A 14709-nucleotide genomic window follows, 5' to 3' on the forward strand; every position below is an offset into this window, starting at 1 on the left:
TAATAGGTATTATGACATTATGCCATTATGATTATCAGATTACATAAAAATAATGAAAAATAAATGTGCGTAGGTATTGTATTTTCGGTAATTACCTAGGTCCTAAGAGCTAAGCGGCTAAGTACGGTATTTTTGGTAATTGCCGCACTTCAGTATTTTCAGTAATTACCGCAACTCGGTATTTTCGGTAATTACATAGGTATGGTATTTTTGGCTATAACACGATTCCGCAATTTTGCGGAATCGTGTTGATTTTAATAGACACTGATATACATACACGACTCCGAAAATTTAATATATATGTATACGATTCCACATAATTTTAAATGCAACGTTGCTAAATATACGAGTACAATTAATTACTCTTGTTATATAAATTGTAATTTTTTTTTATAGTTAAGTATACCAGTGGCGTAGCGTGCGTTTCAGCTTAGTGTATGCATTGAAGTTGTAAGTTGATAAAATCGTGGGGGGCATAGCCCCCCACACCCCCTACACTTATCTTAAAATATTACTTGAAACATACAAAGTTTTACGTAATTTTTAATATATATTACCTTAGTACAAAGCACAATATTATATTTAATAAACAAAAAATAAATCACTTTTTAAAAATAATAAACTTATTAACTACAAAATTACTTATATATTTAAATATTTTTCATCAAAATTCAGTGAACTGAAAGGTTTTAAAAATAATTTTTCAATTGCACACTCACATATTGTATTATTTATATTCATTATTGTTTATTTAGTTTAAATAGTTTTAATTTAAAACGATATGTCACACTGTCTTATAATATACGATTAATAATACGCACTTATAGCCGGCAAAATATACGACAAACGGACAACGGTTCTATGCGATAGCGTATGCAATCAGTGTTGCCAGATGAAAATGTCATAAATCTCGAAATTTACACTCAATAATCCCCAGATATCCCCACTATAAAATTTCGCGCTCGCTACGCTCGCCAGCATTTTTTATCGGCACTCAAATAGTACAATAGTTAACAACCCGTCTATTAACAATTAACATCTAATAAACAGCTTAACAGCCACCAAATAGTTAAATAGTCTTTACTTTAATTCTTACAGACCCCAAAATGTCTCACTCAGAGCGGTTTATTACATGATGTCATGATTGGTGTACAGTGTCCGCGCGGGCAGCCCGCTTTCTGTATGACTGAGGCTTTAAATGTTTGGTGAAATTATGTTTTTAAAAAAAAAAAATGCAATGTTGATCATTTTGACAGTAATATTATACAAAATACATGACTTGCAAGTTGCAGATTATATCCAATAATAATACAAAACATAACACAAATGTTATAATTTATTATTAAAAAATACATAGTTACAAATTGTTGTCAAATAACAAAAAAATATTAACAATGTTTACATCATAATGTGTGATGATAGATAATATAAAATAAATATGATTTAAACTTTTATCTCAGACTTTTGAGTAGGTAACTAAATTTAATTAAATAACAAAACAATATCAATCATAAACGTTTACATCACATTGTGTTAGGTAAATAATATAAAATAAATATGATTTAAACTTTTATCTCAGACTTTTGAGTAACTAAATTAAATTAAATAACAAAACAATATTAATCATTAACGTTTACAGTATTACACTTTGTGTTAGGCAGCATACCAATAAAATATAATATAAATACACTTTAAACTTTTATCTCAGACTTTTGAGTAACTAAATTAAATTAAATAACAAAACAATATTAATTTTTACATCACAGTTTGTGTCAGGCAGAATACAATAAAACAAATTAAAATATTTAAGTATACAACATATTCATTATTTAAAAGCTAATAAATGTGTTCAATTTAAAAAAGAATTTAATAAAAAAAAATAGTTCTATTTATCATATATTGAGCTATTCATTTTATTTATTATTTCAGAGTTAATATCAAAGTTAAAACATGATTTGTCTTGATTTTTCAATAAATTTTTACAATGTAAAATTCCTGTAACAGTATCTGTTGATAGTTTATTCCTAATCTTTGTTTTATTTAAGTTAATAACACTAAAAAGACGTTCAACAGTTGCGCTACTATGAGGTAAAATCAAAACAAATGACACTAATTTATTGAGTAAGGGAAAAGTAGTATTGTCGTCACCGTCCTTAATATTTGATATATTTTTCCAAAACTCACATACTTCTACATCAAAATCTACGTCTAAATTTCTTAAATGGCGCCATTCCCTGTCAATATCATTTAAATCAATATTAAGTCTTACTTCAAAATATTTTACAGCCGGTCCAATTGAAGGAATACTCTTAATTTGTTTTGGTTCCAGAAACTGTAACATTTTTAGGCACGATACTTCGGTGGAGTTAAACGGAAATCGCTTATAAATTTGGCATGCACATTCCACATAAAAATTTAGACAATTTGTATAAAATAATGTTTTCTCACTATTTGTTAATTTTCCATCTGAAATAATAGCAGCACATTTACCACCAACATATATTTCTTCTACTTGAACAAAATGAATAGGATTCCTGTACTGGCATTTTGATACATCCGTGTTGTTCAAATAATCTGGTTTTATGTAACATTCTAATATTGATTTAAAAGCTGAAGACATTTTTTGATACAGTTTGTGGATTTGTGGTTTTTCACTTTGAAACTCAACATTTAATTTTATTAAAATAGGTAGAACAAAATCAAGAAAGTGCAAATACAATTGGTTAGTCACTTTGGATAGTTCACAAAATATTTCGTTTGCATTATTTTCAATTAAATGTTGTCCTTGAAAATATAATTTTAAAGCACTATACTGCTCCAAAATTCTTTTGACACATAAATGTAGAGATAACCACCTTGTTTGTGACGGTTGCAAGAGTTTATGTGGCTTTAATTCCACAAACACTTGAAACTCTTTTAGTTCAGTCTGACGTTTAAAACTATATTTAAAGTAGGTATAAACGTTCCTAACTAAATTTTCTACCGAATCAGGCAATTTATTTGAGGCGTATGATGCACATAGCGCTAAAGAGTGACATATGCACTTCATAACAAATAAATTTGGTATGTCGTTCTGTAGAAGTGTCTTCACTGAATGGTGAGAACCAAACATTGTATTAGCCCCATCAGAGGCAAATCCAACCATATTTGTCTTGTATGCTATGGTATGTTTTTCAAAGACATGTGTAATTGCATCATAAATTCCTTGTGCTGTTCCATTAGCAATTTCAGTTAAACTAAAAAATTCGTCACGAACAATACAATTTTTTAAATCCATCAATCTGACAATAATGGCCAAGTTCTTAATAGATGATTTATCAGTAAATTCATCTATTAAAATGGAAAATAACTGATTATTCATCTTTTTTACTAGTTCTTCTTGTCCATAGGAACCCACAGCATTATTAATTAGTGCCGTTGCTTTAGTGCGATTACATTTAATATTTTTTATGGTGTCGGGCTCGGAACAATCTGAACATATCGTTTTGATAAGACTTACTAGATGATCAGAAGTCCTATGCGCAATATTGTGCTCTATTATAAACATAGCAATTCTGAGCTCAGCACTTTTGGTTTTTTTTTCCATACTACTTTTTTGTAGGACTCTTGGCATTTTATTTGCTGGAATCAAATTAGCATGGGATTTGGCATTTTTGGTATGTTTCGTGGTCTTTATATGTTTCTGCAGCGCAGATTTTCCTGCCAAATAGTCATCCCCACAAACCATACAGTGGAAATAGTTTTCTCCTTTCTTGCTGCTTCTGATGCATTTAAATTCTGGGATATTTTCCCAAGCACTTCTGTATTTATGAACATATTGTTTTTTTTTTGGCCAGCCTCTAGATGCATCTTCATCACTCGATGACATATTAAAACAGTCCCTAAAATCCTCAAATATGGCAACACTGTATGCAATACTGATCCTGCATACACGAGTGACGAAAACACGACCGCCAGAATTCTATGTTTGTTTATTAATATTATCGATAAGAAATATAAATAGCTGTCGCCAAATGTCTGTACCCGTATGCAATCGCCTACGTGCATACTGCGTACGTAATGAACGTCATGTACTAGCTATTAGATATAAATATAACGGACAAAAGCGCGAGGCGGCCGTAGTGTTGCGGATTAATCCTAATGAACTTAGAAGAAAATATACAAAATATAATAATATTATAAAATATAATATTAATACAATCAAACATTTTTTTATAAACATATTAAATTATTAATATAAAAAAAAATATTTTTTCAATTTGTGAAGTGTATGCTGTGCACCACTAGTATACTTATACTATATTTTTTTAATATAGCCAAAAAAAGTTATAAACATTTTTATATGTAAGTTAAAAATAATAATGAGTATAATAATTTTAAAAATATATGTAATATGAATTATAATGATTTATCTTGATAAGTATGGCCAGTTAGTGATAAATAATATAATAAATGATCTTGGGATTTACAAGATTTATACTTATCATATGCCCTAATAATAGTTTCAATGCGTTCTGTTTCTCTATGAGTCATTTTCTTTTTTTCATTTTTAGAAGTAATTGAATATATTTTTACATCTGTTTCGGACTGTGTTTCTAATAAGACTGTCAGCACTGAATAAATGGGTGGATGTGAGTAAAATTGGCCATTGTATGTTCGATGAAAACTTTCGGCTGCATTTGTTGTTCTGTGATAACATTATAATAATATTATAAAAATTATACAGTTTAAATAATAATTATAGAACCTACCTTGGATTTTTTTATGGTTCTTCAGCCCAAATTAGTGGTGGAAAAGGATAGTCTTTGTCAATATAATTTTTTAAAACATAATCAGAAAATACAAGTTGTAAATTAAATTTAAACTAAAATCATGTTTTCTGAACGTACATAATAACATATTTTTTTTTTATAATCGATTATAGCGCTTACGCTGTCATAAGTGTAGTCCAAATTTCTTATTCATATTATATTTATATAAGAAACGTATTATAATCTAATCTTATATTAATGACATGAACATTATCTTATCGTATAATAATATAGCTGAAACAAACTCATATACGTTTAATTCCTTATGTTGCGGAAACTGATCAAAAAAACGTCATTTTAACGCGCGTACCGGGTGCCACCGTCGTATGCGTACCGCGCGCCAAAATCACTCAATAGTGTGGCTCGGTCTTTAAAATAATATAGATTTTGTTTTCGGAATGGCAACGTTGCATTTAAAATTATACGGAATCGTGTATATATATATTAAATTTGCGGAATCGTGTATGTATATCAGTGGCTATTAAAATCAACACGATTCCGCAAATATTGCGGAATCGTTCTCCACCGGTATTTTTGGTAATTACCGCACCTCGGTATTTACGGTATTACCGTGGCACGGTATTTTCAGTAACAACTGTAATTACCAAATCACGGTATACCGGTATTCTGAAATACCGAAAATAAATGGCTATTTGAAGCAAAACTTATGGAAAACTTAGTGCCGATTTTTTTAACCTTAGATATAATTATAAACAATTTTATAAATTTTGAACTACAAAATAATTCGTAAATATTCATGGTATTGACAAATTTTTGTCAATATTAGAAATTCAAATGCAAATAAAAATTTAATTTGAATTTCCGGTGGATATATTTTTTTTATGATAAAGATTGACAAATTTGTAAGGAATCTTGTATTAAATTTTCAAATCTGAGATTTAAAAAGAAAATTTTTCATGAATTTCTAGCTTAAACAATTTGCGAATTTTTATGATGTTTCCGTATTTTGTCAAAATTCAAAATTTGAATGCTTATAAAAAAAAATTGTGACTATGAATTTATTTTATTTTTCAACTGCTATTGTAACAACATGTTAAGAGCCTTGTATTAAATTTTCAAGATTTTTTAATTTTCATTAGGTGAAAATCGATTTTCCTAGAAAAATTTTTGGAACAGAAAATATAAAAAGCTGCTGGTCAGAAATTCACACAGGAATTAAGTTCTAATTATTGTCAAAAGAAAATTTAAAAATTTATATTGGATGGGGGGTAATATACGCGCACCTGAAGAAACGCTTCCTCACGCAGCATGCGAGAGGAAAAGTCACCGCCATATCCCGATGCATGAACAATTATTTTGAAAGCATGTTTTATTTGACCACAACTAAAACTATGTAATTTTTTTCTATTCTACTAATCGATCGAATTATGCGATAATATTTCAGCAGACTGATATGAATTCGATAAAATATCTACTTGAGATCAGCCAGTTCACATTTTAAATTTCGAACAATCGATTTTGAATACCCCGAAATTGCAAAATATGATAAGAACATAAAAAAAACATAGCGCGCAACACGATATTTTTCCTATATTAAATATAAAATCTATGAATCTATGTATGTTTTTATTTTTCAGTTACGAAATTACCATGATTACGAAAACCTTACGAAAAATCAGTCAGAAATAAAAATCTTGTAACCAGCCCAAAAACATATTTATGTTAATATAATATATAATATTATAATGTACTTTTCCCCGTCCCGATTCCTATTTTTTAGTATGTTCAACTACTAGTGTAGTATTTATTACCCTTGATATTTATTATTTATTTGGTATTTAAAATATTTATCTGTGTTTCGAAATAGTATTGATAATAAAATCAACCAATTATTGTCTAAAATTAAGGACTTCGGTTATAACTTTCAGCATTACACTTTATGCATTATATCATATATTATATTAGACATATATATTCAGACTATAAGCTACTGCTTAAATACTCTATACTCTTTTAGACTAGCGTTTATTAAACTTTTGTTTAGATATTTTTATTACTAATCATTTATCAAATATGTTTATTATATAATTATTTACATTTGCTCTTGATTTTACGCCGTTGCACGTTGCTTAGTTTTGACAGATTAAAAACTTAGTTTAGTGCAAAGATGGATCAGTGGCGTGCTCAGCTTTTTCGAAAGGAGGGGGATAAGCAGTTTTGACTTGTCACAGACCCGTGGGGACTTCACCCCCCCCCACACCCCCTTCCACTGGATTTATATTTTAATTTACGGTGTCTAACCCCCCCCCCCCATATCAGGAACAAAAAATAAATTATCTGACCTACATAAATACAATATGAATAGTATGATACTTTTATGAAAATTTCACCCCCCCCACCCTTAAATTTTTATCTTGCATTTTGCCTGCCCACTCACCACCCATTAATTTATTAGTTTATTCTACCAAAATAAATAGATTTCTGATTTCTACTATTCTGTAATAGTATAAAATAATATATTCTCCAGGATAATAATATAATATATTTGCATGAGACTTGGCGTCACCACCAATTTTATATGTAGGACAGTTGTCCTACATTAACATAGGGTTTGGTGCCACTGCCCTGAACAACTTAGAATAAACATTTTAATCTTAAACTTCAAACTTTTTAATAAATTTAGACTTTCAAATTGAAATATTAATAAATAAATGTTTCCCATTCGTAAATAAATAATATACATGTAAGTTTAATATATTATTTTAACTACCTATATAGTTTACTATATAATATTTACTGTATATTAACTATATAATTTTTATTAACTAAAGGAAAATTTCTATTTTCCTTGGCTTCTTGGCTCATCTAACACTCCGTTTAGGAATTAGCATTGATTATAAATACGATAGATCGTTCACTGCCTGTATAATAATATCGCGCGGAAATTGGACGTCGCCGTTGTAGAGCGCTTCAGTCAGAAAGTGGTTCTAGACGTCGACGTTAAGATCGCTAAAGTCGCGTCGTGCGGCAGCGGCGGCAGATTAACATTTCTTCGGGGAGACGAGGTGGCCGAGCCATAGAATAAAGATTAGATAGAATGGACACTCGTTGGTAATAGTTGTTATTGCAACACTAGCGCTCCCGGTGTTTGTCGTCAATATTAAGCTTGTAAAAAAGTGCAAAAATACACCAACCTGTTTCTTAGCTACGGGTTTATCCCACTAGGCCACAGTGTGATATACTAGTATATAAGGAAATTAACATTTTAAAGAATTAATTATTATAAATGTTCATAATATTTTTATTGTATAATCTTTCAACAGTCTTAATAATTTTGAACAGCATTTGACACATATTTTGTAATACTATATAATATATATAAAAAAAATTACAATTGATACAATTTATGTTAATAATATAAAATATCCTTTTGCTGAAAAAACAATTATGAATAATATTGTAATATAAATATCAATGTAGGTTATAATGTAGGTACATAATATTATCCATTTATATTATAAATATTAATAGGCAAATTGGTATCTACTATGTATAATGTAATATGTTTGTAGGTAATATAAAGTAGATAATTAGTATGAATTAAAATTAAATAATTAAATAATTATATAAGTAAATATATCATACAATATATTTTCACAAATATTAAAATATGAAAATGCATCAAGTTTTATTACTTTTTATTTTTGTTGCCCTTGTGTTTTAAGTAATAATTAAAAGCCAAAATGTTCGTGAATACACTTTTATCAAAATGTTTATCAATACCTTTTAGTATTTTTACAAAAATTAAATAACACAAATTGTATAGATTTGCATTTAATTATTTCTTTTAATTCGTGAATGGGACATTTAAAATAACTAAAATCAGTATTCATTTCATTTAAAAAATTTAATTTTTGTCCAATTTGTTTTTGATGACATATTTTTGAAATAATATTAGAATAAATACAGAGCATATCTTTCATTAAAAACAAATGTTGTGTTTACCTTACCCCAAATATACTTTAAAGATTTTAAAGTAATGATCCAGTTTTTGACACATGGGGGAGTACTTATTTTGCCATCTTTAGCCACAAACTTCATATAATTGAAAACATCTATAGCTTCATTCCAAAATTCAATATCAATAGAGGACTTTGTTATTGCACATCGTAGAATTTTGCCCTTATCTGGTTTTACACTGGAACCATTAACCGAATCGTAAACCTGATCCATAAAGTGTAAAAACTCTGATGTTCCCTTTGCACCACTTAAAATATTATTTGGAGCTGAAAAAATATGAGTACCTAATGAATTAATTGTTTCTAAATAATATAAATATTAAACTAAATAATTTTTCATACCATAATTTACAAGAAGTCTTAATGTGGATGCAACACGCTGACTGAACACCTGTGCTGCGATAGAAACCTTCATTTTTTTCATTTTATTTATATAGATGTGCTCATCTCTTAATGTAGGTAAAGATCGTAAGCCATGAACTTCATTTTTTTTATCAAACTCATAAAGAGTTTCAACATCTTTCCACGACGCTGTATGACTCTCGCCCCTATATGTAAACTGAACATTTTTTGTTAACATGTTGTTCCTAATGCACTTCAGTAAGTGGGCGGATCAAACACAGGCACTATTTCCACATCTTCAATAAGAAAGCCTAAGTATTGATTTTCAATATTTTGACTCAAACAGTATCTGTTGGTTTCTTCTTTAAGTCTTCTTATAGCAGCAACATATGTAGCACCTTGGTCACAAACTGTAGCAATGATTTGCAAACCAGTTGTTAATAAAGATGAAATTACCTGTTTTATATACATAACTAAATGATCAGTTTTTGTAGTGCCATTACAAAAATAATAGGCAATGGGTTGTTTCCATTTCTTTTTGATACCTCGTAACATAAAAACAAGAACATGGTCGGAAAAATATGTCATTGTTGAATCTTCATTGTTTTCAAATCCAAAAATAATATCGTTTGTTCTGTCATAAGTTAATCCCGGTTCTAAAGCCATTTCATCAAACAGAAGAACACAGGATTTATCAATTTTTTTTAATCTATTCACTTGATGTTTTAAATTTTCAATTAATATTAATACATTAATAAATTCCTGGGTGAAATGGTACTTTATTTAATAACGTGGACAATGTTTTGCGAGATGGTAGAGAAAATATAGTTGATAGGATCTGTATCCCTTTGGTGATGTCTTATACAAAGATAATGCCAAAATTTTGTCACTGATATTATATCTTCTCCCTTTCAGCTTTCTTCTTTGACATTTAACATGTGACTTAAAAAACTGGATTGTTGTAGCATTTAACTTATAAGAAAACTGTTCAAAATCTTTTCTGTTAGCAAGTGACTTGGCCAATTTCAAACGATTTTTTAATTGAACGTTTGACTTCTTCATTCTGTTGGTCTTCTTTTGTAATTTTAAAGCTTTTACATAAAATTTTCTTGCTTGTGGACACACATTTTTTTGTTTAGTATAACCAGATTTTAGTAAAAAAGAAGTTTTATTATTTGTAAGTTGAAAAGCAGCATTTGAATTAGATGAGTAATCTGAAAATAATACAAGTTATATTTTATCTGTAGGGCACTTGAACACTTGAAATATTTTTACACATATGTAAACACATTACCTGTTGATTGAAAAGAAGCATTTGAATTAGGAGTGTTTGTTGAGTTTGATGTATCATCTATTTTCTTTTCTTTCATACACACTTCAAGAGCAGCTTTTAAAATAAAGAAGGTATTTAATTTAAAACAAAAATAATTTTTAATAAAGATAATAATTGAACCTAAGATTTTTGAACATAGAAACACAAATTAAATAACACAAACATTTAATACCTACTGGCTACTACACACATTTTTTATATCAAAGGATATTATATATTGCTCTAAGTATTATTTTGAGCTTGAAACATAATCCATCTTTTACAAACATATACATGCAACACATAATGTTTATGTTTTAAGTACTTGATAGATTTAATGTAGGTAGAGATCGGCATTTTAATCGTTTAGTTCCTGGACTTTTACAAGATGACTCAAAGTGTTGTTCGCAAATTAAATAACTTTTATATATATATTCAAGTGACTTATTGAACAATTCTATGTTACCTGTTCTTTGCACCCAAATACTTAAATCTTCAGGTGATTTATAAGGAAATCGATGCTTTGGTATTTCTTTATTACTCTTACATCCTTTAACAACACAGTTTTTAGAAGGCATTTTGGAAATAAAGAATTGTAATTAAATATCGTTAAACAGATGTTATTCGTTATTCTCTATATTAAATGTTCGGTATTCGTAAATCGTATACTTTTAGTAAGTACTTAACAAATAACAATGTTCAAAATAATTTTGGCGGGAACATAATATTATGAAAATAATATGATAAGAACAAATCGCGCGAGTGGCGCGACTGGTGTCTGTCACCCATAACTAATAAACGTAGTCCGTGTTTAATTGTTTATATCAATGAGTGCACACCCCCTGGGCCGAGTGGTCTAAGGCGTCGGTTGCGGGCTTGCGGCGCTGCGCTGGCTCGAAAATACTGACAAATTTTTTTTTACAGATTTTTGCATATTGAATGGTTATTGCATATTTTTAAAAAATTTGAAATGTATTGCACATTATTTAACCGAAAATCAAAAAAAATATATTAAATTATATTATGCCAAGTAGAAATATTAAAAATAATTTTGTTGGCATAAAATAATAATAACTGAAATAAAGATAACATTTAAAAAAATACATTAAGAGGACGTCGAACGTGTATATTGAAAGTGTAAAATATGCCTCAGCTCTATGCACACAGCACAATACACAAATACCGCAGAAACGCAATTTTAACACTAAAAGAAAGATAATGACTTAAACTGTGCTTTATCGATAGTTTTTAAAAAAAAATTATTTTGTTTTGTTTTTTTATGGGGGGGGGGGGGAAATAAAGAAAATTACATTTTTAAACTTAAATATTTGTTTATGAACGTAATCGATCAAAAAAATCTCTTCGAGGAGGCCTAGTTTAATTTCTCTTCTTTCAAAATAACTAAACACAATTCATCTAAGTGAATTATTGAAGGAGCTGTAACTGTAGAGCGAATGATAATTATTTTTTTAAATTTAAATATATTTGAGCCGTCAAGTGCTGCGCCTATCGGCACACGAATAAAATCAGTCGATTTGGAACGGGTTGTGGTGGCGGAGTACGGGGTATACGTATACCGTATTTCCGCAAACCCGTATTTATATCAGGTTGACGGTTCATTATCTACGCCAAACGAAGAACTCTTGGTATTCGACGCCAATAATAAATTGGTCGTGTGTGTAAAATAAAACTATAACCATTGATTATAAATGCTATAACATTAGGAATAATGAGCTATTCAATATATAATTATTATAGGTACACTGTGGTGGGAATTATAAAATGTGAATGTTACTTTTGGATTATAATTTTATTATCGTTTGTTGTAATCGATCGAAGGATTGCGTACGTTTAGAGTATAATTCGAAAGTAAATACACTTTGGTTTTCTATAAAAAAAAAGTACCTAAACGCCAGTTTTATAGTTTAATAATATGATGAATGGTTCAAAAAAAAGTCGACCATATACTTCTATTAGAAATGTTTACAAACCTAAAAGTTTAGCATCTCGAATGAAAAAACTTAATGCTAAGAGAAGGTAAGTTCCTATTTCCTATAGGCAATAAACATTAAACTACTAAAGCAGTATCTAAAATTTAAATATATTATAGGTAAGTAGGTACCTACGTTAGTACGTTACCTATACGTATTTTATGTATCCAATATTGATAAATAATATTTTAGATTTTAAGTGGATCAATGAATATAGGTATTGATATTTTTTTTGTGTGTATGCGTACAAGACTACCTAGTATTTTACACCATATATTTATTTTATTAATTTATATAATTGATAAAATTTTAAAAAAATTTCAAAACATTTTAAGTTATTTATAGACATTTAAGATTCTGAGCGGAGCGATAAATGTATTGATTTTACCATGATGTGTTTGTTTTTTGTGTCATCACGTTTTGGGGCAGTAAAAATGCTTATATATATGTTTATATAGGCATTTTATATATTTGATAACATTTTCAAAATATTTAGATTTGTTTTGAGCTGTTTACTGACATTTTAATTTTTTAACTTTTTTAGTTTTTTTTTTCTATAAATATCGATAAAAATTTATTTGTTCGGTAGAAAAGTTTGAAAATTTAATACAAGGCTTCTAACACATTGTAACAATAGCAATTGAAAAATAAAAGAAATGCGTAGTCAGAATTTTTTTTACAAGCATTCAGAGTTTGAATTTTGACAACATATGTAAAAATCACGAAAATCACGAAAATTCGAAAATTATTTCAAACTAGAAATTCATAAAAAAATTTCTTATGATATAATATCATTGGATTCAAATTTAATTCCATCCATTACAGTAACCCACTTGTAACCTACTGTACAGCAGAGCGACATCTACGACGTACCCGCCTTTTTAAAAAAAATAATAACAATATAATTAATGTAGTATAACATATCCTAGACTGACAAACCGTCTCAACTCAGAATCGTTTTTCGTATACAATGATATTATATCATTGAACTTAAATTTAATACCATCCATGACAGTACCTAACCCACTTGTAACTTACTGTACAACAGAGCGACATCCACTTTACTTACCATACCAGCTTTTTTTCGTTTTTTTATATTTTCTAACTGCTATTATATAAACTTATAGGGAACCATATATATATATTGTATTAAATTTTCAAGTTTTTTGACCCAACGGATAAAATTTTGTTGACATTTATAGAACAAAAAACGAAAAATTGCAAATTTTTATAAATAACTTAAAAATTGTTTAAATATTTAGAAAACCTTATCAATTATAGAAATTAATAAAATAAATATATGGTGTATATTTCCGGTTTCTTCAGTTATTCGTTTTTGAAAACCTTTTAAATAAGAATATTGGTTCACGAGAAATTGAGTGAATATCCAATGTTGTAATTCAAATGTTCATAAAAATTTAATTTGACTTTTCAGTAAAAATTTATTTTTTGATAAAAATAGACAAACTCATGAAGAATCTTGTATTGAATTTTCTAATCTTAGACATAAAAAGATAAATTTTTATGAATTTTTAGCTTAAAATAAATTGCAAATTTTCGTGATTTTTACGTATTTCGTCAAAATTCGAACTTTCAATGCTTATTAAAAAAATTGTGACCATGTATTTTTAATGTTTTTTTAACTACCTTTGCGGAAATATATTAGAAGTCTTGTATCAAATTTTGAAGCTTTTTTACCCAACAAATACAATTTTATCGTTATTTATAAAAAAAAAAAATAAAAAAGATTGAAAATTTTTGAAATTTTATCATGTATAGAAAATGCCAGTATAAACATTCAGTGAAAATTTCATGTTTCTACGATAATAAGTTGTACACCAATATCTAAAATCGATTTTTCGTAAAAATTCCCTTTTTTCCGTCATTATTTTTTTTGAAAACTGTTGGAAAATGTTTACTTTTGACCTCTATAATGCACCAGCCACCAAGGCTTATAACTTGGCTATTAACTTTGCCATCTGAAACCACCCCCAAAGTTTGAAATTGAAGCATTATTTCGACTAGTTATGCTGTACACAGATACCAAAAAAAAAAACATTGTAAAATCAATACATTCATCACTCCGTTCAGAATCTAAAAACAAATATACAACATTGTAAAATCAATACATTCATCGCTCCGCTCAGAATCTAAAATATTTTACATACCTACATTTTTATAGCCTAAAAAATCAGTTATCGGATAAAATTATAATTGACTCAGTAAACGATGAGGTACAAACTAATACGTCAGTATTAAATAATCATAGTAGT

At 28.3% G+C, this 14709-nt stretch overlaps 2 protein-coding genes across 2 annotated transcripts; both read right to left on the bottom strand.

The window, feature by feature from the left end:
- Positions 1-1562: 1562 nt before the first annotated feature.
- LOC149061343 (zinc finger protein 862-like) lies at positions 1563-3868 on the bottom strand. The gene is made up of 2 exons (XM_089214952.1): positions 1984-3868; positions 1563-1591 (listed from the first exon to the last, which is right to left on the bottom strand). Exons 1-2 carry the CDS (start codon positions 3866-3868, stop codon positions 1563-1565), a joined length of 1914 nt encoding a protein of 637 aa, XP_089071078.1.
- Positions 3869-8726: 4858 nt separating this feature from the next.
- On the bottom strand, positions 8727-9371 carry LOC149061344 (uncharacterized). Its single transcript, XM_089214953.1, has 2 exons — positions 9134-9371; positions 8727-9058 (listed from the first exon to the last, which is right to left on the bottom strand). The coding sequence occupies exons 1-2, from the start codon at positions 9369-9371 to the stop codon at positions 8727-8729; spliced, it is 570 nt and encodes a 189-aa protein (XP_089071079.1).
- Positions 9372-14709: the final 5338 nt, after the last annotated feature.

Source organism: Diuraphis noxia, unplaced genomic scaffold (genome assembly GCF_037042655.1).
Source record: "Diuraphis noxia isolate RWA-SAM2 unplaced genomic scaffold, SU_Dnox_SAM2 contig0001, whole genome shotgun sequence".
Classification (NCBI taxonomy): Eukaryota; Metazoa; Arthropoda; class Insecta; order Hemiptera; family Aphididae; genus Diuraphis; species Diuraphis noxia.

What these genes read in the sequence shown, in the direction of transcription:
- LOC149061344 (XM_089214953.1), bottom strand. Translation starts at nt 9,371, where the DNA reads ATGTTAACAAAAAATGTTCAGTTTACATATAGGGGCGAGAGTCATACA. An exon ending in AAGACTTCTTGTAAATTATG is followed by an intron (nt 9,059 to 9,133) that starts GTATGAAAAATT and finishes ATATTTTTTCAG; the next exon opens with CTCCAAATAATATTTTAAGT.
- LOC149061343 (XM_089214952.1), bottom strand. Translation starts at nt 3,868, where the DNA reads ATGTCATCGAGTGATGAAGATGCATCTAGAGGCTGGCCAAAAAAAAAA. An exon ending in TGTTACAGGAATTTTACATT is followed by an intron (nt 1,592 to 1,983) that starts GTAAAAATTTAT and finishes AATTTAATTTAG; the next exon opens with TTACTCAAAAGTCTGAGATA.